This window comes from Salvia splendens, chromosome 5 (genome assembly GCF_004379255.2).
Source record: "Salvia splendens isolate huo1 chromosome 5, SspV2, whole genome shotgun sequence".
NCBI lineage: Eukaryota > Viridiplantae > Streptophyta > Magnoliopsida > Lamiales > Lamiaceae > Salvia > Salvia splendens.
In genome coordinates this window covers 35544318-35553349 of record NC_056036.1, presented here as the reverse complement: position 1 = coordinate 35553349, position 9032 = coordinate 35544318, and the positions used below count along the sequence as shown (strand labels likewise).

The 9032-nt window shown below is 39.9% G+C and overlaps 2 protein-coding genes across 2 annotated transcripts; one reads left to right on the top strand and one right to left on the bottom strand.

Annotated features, from left to right (window-relative positions):
* Nucleotides 1-290: 290 nt before the first annotated feature.
* Nucleotides 291-2927, top strand: LOC121805628 (probable protein phosphatase 2C 63). The gene is made up of 4 exons (XM_042205559.1): nt 291-726; nt 982-1352; nt 2209-2445; nt 2546-2927. Exons 1-4 carry the CDS (start codon nt 480-482, stop codon nt 2846-2848), a joined length of 1158 nt encoding a protein of 385 aa, XP_042061493.1. The 5' UTR covers nt 291-479; the 3' UTR covers nt 2849-2927.
* A 218-nt stretch (nt 2928-3145) lies between these two features.
* LOC121805627 ((S)-8-oxocitronellyl enol synthase ISY1-like) lies at nt 3146-4959 on the bottom strand. The gene is made up of 2 exons (XM_042205558.1): nt 4678-4959; nt 3146-4566 (listed from the first exon to the last, which is right to left on the bottom strand). Exons 1-2 carry the CDS (start codon nt 4714-4716, stop codon nt 3436-3438), a joined length of 1170 nt encoding a protein of 389 aa, XP_042061492.1. The 5' UTR covers nt 4717-4959; the 3' UTR covers nt 3146-3435.
* Between the last annotated feature and the right edge of the window lie 4073 nt (nt 4960-9032).

Genomic DNA, 9032 nt, shown 5'->3' with positions numbered 1-9032 from the left:
AAAAGTATAAATCTAATGGTCGACGTAAACAATTTATAATACTATGAACATAAATATAAAACGGATTAAATATAAATAATGAATATTCCTCATATGTTACATAAATATAAATATGTGACAAAAGTAAAGGATTTTACATTGAATTTGATGTAGTAACACTTTAATAATATCTGAAGATGTATGCAAAAAAATAGGGTATTCTATTAACTGAAAAAGAAAAGAAAAAAAGGAAAAGAAAAGAAAAGAAAAGAGAAAAGCGCGTTGCAACAGTTGGTGCGCCGTGTCGCCTTTCTTTCTTCTTCGTCTTCTTCGTCTTCTTCGTCTCATCACTGAGTTGCTTTCTCTCTCTTCCCTTTTTATAAACGCGGTTCCTTTCAAAGTGTTTCCACTCTACAAAATAAACCTCGTCAAAACAAAATCTCAACCTACAATTGAACCATACTCGATTCTCAATCCAATCCTTCCGAGCCTATTGGATCATGTTGCGATCCTGCTGTTTGCGCTGCTTTGGCCTCCGAAATGCCGACGCCTTGCTCTGGCACTCCGAATTGAAGCCCCACGCCTCCGGTGAATTCTCGATCGCCGTCGTCCAGGCCAATTCCAACCTGGAGGATCAGAGCCAGGTCTATACCTCCCCCTCCGCCACCTACGTCGGAGTTTACGACGGCCACGGCGGACCTGAGGCCTCCCGCTTTGTCAACAACCACCTCTTCCCTCATCTCCACAGTAATTTTCTTCAATTCCGCTACTATTTCTTTCTTACTACTTCCAATTTCTTTTTCACTTGAGGTTTTGCTTGATTGTTTTGTTTAGTTTTTTTTTGTTATTTTTAATAAATGAGAGTTTTCTGCTCAATTGATTGTTTTTAAATGTTTGATTCACCTCTGAACTCGGAGAAATAGAATATATCGACAATTGAATCTATGATTCTAGAATGTTCTTTAATCTCGTCGCCAATCAATTTCGATTTGTGATGTGCAGAATTTTCCAAGGAGCAAGGGGGATTATCGACGGATGTGATAAAGAAGGCTTTCAATGCCACTGAAGAGGATTTCACTCGCTTAGTGAAGAGATCATTGCCAATCAAACCACAGATTGCTACTGTCGGGTCGTGCTGCTTGCTTGGTGCAATTTCAAACGGTGAATTGTATGTTGCAAATTTGGGAGATTCAAGAGCTGTTCTAGGTCGAAGAGGTTTTGATGGAGGGAAGAAGTTAGTAGCGGAGAGGTTGTCCACAGACCATAATGTTTCGTCCGAAGATGTTAGGAGGGAGGTCGAAGCTCTTCATCCTGATGATTCACCTGTTGTGATTTATTGTCGAGGGGTTTGGAGAATCAAGGGAATCATTCAGGTGCTTTTCTTCATCTATGTATTTAACTTGGTATTGAAGCGACTGTTATGAAATTTCAAAGCATCTGAACTGAGTTGATCCTCAGAGAACCTTATAGTGAGCATGCCACAACTAACCATTTTGTTCAATTTTGGGGCATTAGATAATTTTCTAGTTTCATATTGTATTCATTCTAGTGTTTTGGTTTAAGGTTTAGTAGTCATGGCACTGTGTTCTCTATTAAAGAAAAACTTATACGGATTATTATTTAAGCAATCCAATCCAATCAAAATACTGATACCGAATATAGTAGTAAACGGGCCAAGAGATTTAGCTTTGAACTAAAGACACATGCGATTCATTGGTAGAACTCTTGGCTGCTTTTCTTTCAGCTAGATCCTACTGCTCAACTTGAAAGAGCATTCTCCCGGAGTTGATTTTATCACCTGTTTCGGTTCAGTCTTTCTTTTCGAGAGCTCACAATAAGTTCATTTGCTAAAGGATCATGTCTTGGTTACTCTGCCAGGATTCACATCCTCTGCCCCTTGGCATCTCATGTAGCTGAAGTTGAAGTAGAGGCCTTCCACACATGAGATGTTAAGATCATAAAGAAAGTGTTGTGATCCTGGTGGCTCTATAGTCTCATGCCTTTCTTTTTGGCTACTTCAAATATCCTAATGACTTCAAAGAAGCTCGTTTAGCATTTAGGATCTATTTTTCCATCATTCCTTCCTTGTGATTTAGAGATATTCATGTTGGCACGGTGAGACAAAGAGTTGTTAGTGTCTTACAATCTTTAAACATTCCTTTTTCTAGTTTATTGACATGAAGCCAAATGTGATGTTAAATCCCTAATGTTTTTGTTATCTTTCTTCAGGTATCTAGATCAATTGGTGATGTCTATTTGAAGAAGCCCGAGTTTCACAGTGACCCTATTTTCCAGCAACACGGAAATTTTGTCCCCATGAAGCAACCTCTTATGTCCGCTGAACCTTCCATTGTAACCAGAAAGCTGAGACCACAAGATATGTTTATTATTTTTGCCTCTGATGGTCTGTGGGAGCAACTCAGCGATGATGAAGCGGTTCAAATAGTTTCCAAGTACCCAAGAGCTGTAAGTGTCCAGTATCTGCCAAACCGTGATAAATTTTTACTGTTTCGACTTATGCTTTATTCCAGCCACAACTTACACATCTCATGGTGTAATTTTGCAGGGAATAGCCAAGAGGTTGGTTGCAGCTGCCATTCAGGAAGCAGCAAAGAAGAGAGAAGTGAGGTACAAAGATATCAAGAAGATCGAGAGGGGTGTGAGGAGGCATTTCCATGATGACATTACTGTAATTGTGATGTATCTTGATCACCAAACTACAATCTCCACTACTAAGCATAAGCAAGGCACAGTTGGATCTACTTCTCCGCCTATTGATATCCATTCCCATAACTCGGATGAAACGATGGAAAGTTCTAGCGACAAGATATTTCCCAACAAAGAATCACGAGCAAATGTGTTATACTGAATTACTCAAAAAACCGTTTATGTTGTATACAGGGTTGGTGTAGATAAAATAGAATACAGTACAAAAGGATTTTAGTTAATTTTGAAGCATAGGCTCTAACATCAATTACCCATTCTTTTCGTTCTTTTTTGGTCTGAAATCAGTTTTTGCTATCAGAGATACTCATACACTGATAGTTTAGTTCACCTGCAGATTATTTTCTGTGTACTATTGTGCTCGTCTCATTTTAGTACAAAGGAATGGATCACAACAAATTAAAAAGCACACAATCGAATGATCAACGACTACTCAAATCCAGAAAGAAAAAAAATACTCGCATATAGGAACACTGAAATTTACATATACCATGAAGCAAGATACAATGATGAAGGAAGCAAAAACAAGTACAACCACCAAATTGACATAAGAAAATGACATCCGCCAACTATGTATACTTCCATAATGCAGCATCATTTTCTCTTCCCAATTGAAATCAATCTTATTATACAGCATTATTCTGCTTCGTGCAATAAAGAAATGATGCATAGCACACTAATAACCAAGGAAACAAATTCATTCACCAAGCACAGGGCAGACAGGTATTCAACTCAAGGAACAATCTTGTAAGCTTTCACCTTATCAATCCAAGAAATGAAGGAATTCTTGGAATTCCTGAATCCAAGAAATCCATGCTCCTTGCTTTTGTTCATTGTATCCAGCAAACACGCATTCTGAAACACAACATCTATCAACCACCAATGCCCAATATCCTCCAACTTGGTAGGCGCCAAGCCATTCTCCCTCACGATCTCGTCCCAAACAGGACCTTTATCCTTCATCAACTCCTGCAGTTTAACCTCCTTCCCTTCCTCATACTCCCCACACTCCACCCCAAACTGCTCCCCCAACACCTTCCAGAAATGCTTCCATTTGAAAACATCGCCATTGCTCACATTGAACGCCTCATTCTTCGCGTAAGGATCCACAGCTGCCCATATCTGATGCTCCGCAACCAAGTCCGCATCCGAGCAATCCGCGTATCCATCCCAAGTAGTCTTACTACCGGGATACCTCAAAACTGCACCCTCATGCTTGCAAATAGCTGCGTACGCACAAAGCGTTCCAACAAAATTCATAATGCTGTACGGTGAGAACCCGAATATAACCCCAGGCCGATGCACGGACCAAGTCAAACCCTCCTTCTTCCCAGCTTCCACAAGCAGAATATCCTCTAGGGTATAATAGAAATTCAAGCAATCCAATCGAGGCAAATCCTCCGTAAACGGAGGATCATGAGGTTGAAACTTCAACAAATTATCAAATGGACCGAGATAATGCTTCCTACCAGTCTGCAAACAGATATGTTTCAAATTGGGGCAATTAGGGATCACAACATTCAGCACATTTTTCAACATTTCCCCATTAGCCTCACAATTCTCCTTCTCGGTGGATCTGTTAGTCCACGTGGCATAGAAAATGTTGGTTATATCGGTGAGAGGGGATAGCTTTGTTTTGACGTCGTCGGCGTCGGATACATCGCAGGTGATGTAGTTGATTGGGTGATCCTCATTCCAGGAGGGGCGGGGGCGGCGCGCCACACCATAAACCTTCCACGGGCCACCTGGAGTGTCGGAGAGAGGAAGGATCTCCGCCAGGCTGTTCCCCACGATTCCGGTCACCCCCACCACAAGAGCCACGCTCTGGTAGTTCGGCGGCGCCTCATCTACATCGATTTTTTTCTGTTTTCGACCGTGCACACATCAATTACGCAAAATTCAGAAGATAAGGATATGGAAACACAAATCAATTTCATCATAAACCTAGAAAAGTGAAGATTGATAATTATTTACCTTTGCAGCGCCAATAGCTCCAGCCCACCACCAGCTCATCTTCAATCGCGGAGAATTAGGGTATATTTGTTAGTTTGGATCGTTGTGAGGGAGATTGCGACAGTTAAGCTTAGCTCACGGATCTTTGTTTTAATGGAGAAAACAGAAGTTCCTAATTAATTAATGAAACCATTTTAATATCTTAAGATTCCGTGTACAGATTTTTGCCTGTAATTCAACTTTTTAGAGACGAATGAGAAAACAATTTCCATGTGAAATTCAATTATTAGTTGTTCAATTATTGGATCGTCTCCGTTGTTATCAGCCAATATAAACGTGGTTCCAATAAACCCATTTGTAAGAATATCCTTAATATTGTAGACACTTCCACTCCGTCCGCCACTTTTTTATCCACAGCCACTTCTGATTTGTCCACAACCAAAAAAAAAAAAATTCACAGCAATAATGGACACTTTTTTTTTGCCACATTTCACCTTATTTTATTCTTTATATATTTTAATTTAATGAAGATTAAAATTATCGGACTATACATAATTAGAAAAAAACGGCTAATTAAATAAATTAAAACTGAAAACTAAATTTTCGTCGTATTAAAGTAAGAGGAAAATTATACAACGAAAATTTCATCTATGGAAAATCACACATGTTTTTCACGCTGCGCCCCCTCCCCTGTGTGCCCAGACCTCTTCAATCAAATCGGCCTAGAGTTGGGTATGTGTTGTGCTCCTGCGCATATCAGTGAAACGTTGGAGCAGATATTCATTACTACGTGGTACACCCATCTGTATCGGCGCGGAGGCAACACCGTGGCTTGTACTTGCACCATCTTCCGGTGCCCAGCGCTCTGCAGTAAATCCTTCATCTTCTATTATCATATTGTGCAATATGATACATGCGAACATAATATTCGCGACATCATCTTCGTGCCAGACTCGTGCCGAGCACCGTATAATGGTCCATCGCGCTTGGAGCACACAAAAAGCTGGCTCAACATCCTTCCTAGCAGCCTCTTGTTTTCACGCAAAATATTGTTTCTTCGGTCCAACCGGTTGGCGAACTGTCTTGACGAATACGGGCCAACGAGAGTATATCCCATCTGCCAAATAGTATCCCATGTGGTACTGCGTTCCGTTGGCTACGAATCTGATTTCTGGACCCTCCCCCGGCCAGGGACGGAACTAGAAATCCAAATAAGTCGGTGCTGAAATTTTTAAAATAATATATATATTTAAAATAGTATTTCAAAAAATCTTACCTATCCTACTTATTTTTATAAATTTATAAAATGATAAAACACAAATAAATAATGAAGTTTAAATGCAAAAATATTTTTATATGTGATAATATTCATTCAAATTATGAAGTTTAGTACTCCCTTTGTCCCGTGTTACTTGCACTTTTGTATTTCGGCTCGTACCAAACTACTTATACTGTTTCTATTTTAACTAAGAATTAGAGTATTTAATTAATATATTTATGTTGGTTGAATGTTCATTTATTTATTGATCACTCATCATATTTAAAATACTAATTTAATCATACTAAAAAATCAATCCAAAGTTTATGGCCTAAAATGAAAAGTGCAACTAATATGAGACAGAGTAATATTTGGAAAGTTATATAACATTAATTTGAATATTAAATCACAAAATTTCAAATTTTCTTAATTACTACCATATTAGTATAATAAATGTCTACATTTTATGACTTTGTTTACGTAAATGAGACAATTGAGAACAATCTAAATTTCGTGATTTAATATTTTAACAGATTAACCAAAATTGGACCAAATTTCATAATTTAAATAACTATTAGTAACATTTTTTATATTAAAACATAAATATTAAACTAAATGCAAGATAAATAGCACACAACATTATTCCTCCAATAAAAATGTATATTGATAAATCTCTAAAAACACACAATTAGAGTTATATTATAATGTACTCCTATTTCCCAAATCCTAATCATACAAAAGAAAACGGATATTCCCAAATCAATTACTACTCCATAATAAAAAAATGGGCCCTACTGCTGCCAACTGTAAAGTAAATGAGAGTAATTAATTTTCTAACTCCTTCCCCTTCCTCTCATCACTACATAAAAACTGAAAGTGCAGACACCGGCAGCGTCCTCCGGCCATGGTGTGATGGTGGGGTTCTGAGACCGGCGCCGGCCAAGCCCCCGCTGGAGCGGTGGCTTGGCTCATGCTAGGTCCGTCCCTGCCCCCGGCACTCATCATTGAAGAAAGGCGATGTCTGCAGAACGTTGATGTCGTTGTTCGAACCTGCAACACCGAAATATGCATGTCAGATCCGCAAACAGTAGTCAGCAACGGCTTCCAGAATCATCGATGGATGTTTGCTTTTGAAACCCGTAGTGAACTGGCTTTTCCATGCCAATGGGCGGTTTTTCCACTCCCAATACATGCTATCGATGCTGCCTATCATCACTGGGAAACTGTGCACCGAACCGTGCATATCTAGCAGTCTCTGGCACTCATCAAAGGTTGGCTTTCGTAGGAACTCCGGACCAAAGATTTCTCGGATGCCCTTACAAAACTACCGGAGCACCTCTAGGCTAGTCGTCTCATCCATATGTAGGCATTCGTCGAACATATCAGCCGATCCGGCATAGGCAAGCTGCCCAATTGCAACGGTGCATTTCTGAAAAGTAGACAGCCCGATCCGGCCAGTGCAATCACTCCGGAGGGTGAAGCACCTGTACCGCGCCGTCAATGTCGTCGCTATATGGGTGAAGAGCTGTTGCGACATTCTGAAACGCCGACGGAAAATCTCTGGTGGGTAATGGGGGTTATCGCCAAAGTAGTTTGCCATCAGCCGCTGGTGCGCTCCGCTATGGTCTCGTGGGATTGTCCGACGATGATGAATCGACGAGGGAGCGCCGCCTCCGCCAATTCCGCCGCCAGCGCCGCATCCTCCTCGTCGGCTTCCCTCTGCACCTCTTGAATCAGAGAATCTCACACGTCATTCCACAAATCATCCATTTTTTAAAAACAATGGAATCCACAAATTTTAGGGAGACAAAATAGGAATAAAGAGTTGGAATGGTGTGAAAATAATGAGGGGAATGGGATGTATTTATAGGTAATTAAATAAATTTAAAAAAATGAAAAAGAAAAAATTTGTCTGCCGCCGCCGCGGAAGCGCCGCGCAGTAGACCGCAACGCCGCTCCCCCACCGCCGCGTCCTCGCCGAATACTCGGCGATGGACCTTCCTCCCCCTCCCATCCGTCCACGCCAGGGCGGACGCTTTGTCCACTATAGTTCGCCGCAGGGCGGCCGGCGCTCCGCCCCTATTGTGGATGCCCTAACAATCTAGAGCTAGAATTCAAGAGGCCTCAATTTAATGAAAATGAGACGCGATCAAAGATAATCATCGAATCTAATAACTGTTAATTATTAATCCCTCTGTCCGCCATTAGGAGTTCCATTTCTTGATGGAACGAATTTTAAGAAATGTTAAAAAAAACGGGTGGAAAAAGTTAGTGGAATAAGAGTCCTACTTATATATATTAGTTTTAAATGAAATGTGAGTGAAATGAGTTAGTGGAAGGTGAGACCCCATTACCATTTATGGTAAAGTGAACTGTGACTCCTATTCGCAGACGGACTAAAATGGTAAAACAGGACTCCTGTTTGCGGATGGAGGGAGTTCTAGTAACTGTTAATTTAATGACTTATATCTTGTTCGTAAACGTGTGAGAAAAAAAATTGTAATCACATAAATTGTCTTCAACTATTGATATAGGTACAATTTGATTATTATGATTTATTATTATATGTTTATTCATCTAAGATTAAGTCGTGAGTTGCAATCTCATGAATCAAATGTAATGCATATTCAATCCTAAGATATAATATTTCAAATCAAACGAATTTATAGTGTATATTGAAGGGGTTTGCTACGGAAGCGTGCGCTCTAACGGATCACATAAAACTTGATCTATTTAGCAAATTATTTAGATAAACTCTATTCGCGTAATTCTCACATGTATCATGCTCACAACTTGAATTTAAACATGCTTTAGCACAAATAATCCCTAAAACATGCTTGCTGCGTAGTTAGCCAATTTACCTCTTTGATTCACTTAAGAATCGAAGATAGCTTGCGTCTTCTCCATGTGAAGATTTTGAGTACTCGACCTCGGATCTTCTGACTGGTATCCCGGACTGTAATCTGATATTTGTGTGGGAAAATCTCACCAGAATACTAGGACTTGAATAAAGAAGACAGAATCATGCTCACGAAAGGAGAGCAAAAATTGTTCATCTCCTTGAAATGGGGGGGGGGACGAAAATTGAAAAAAACAAGTCTCATTTCTGTTTCCTTTA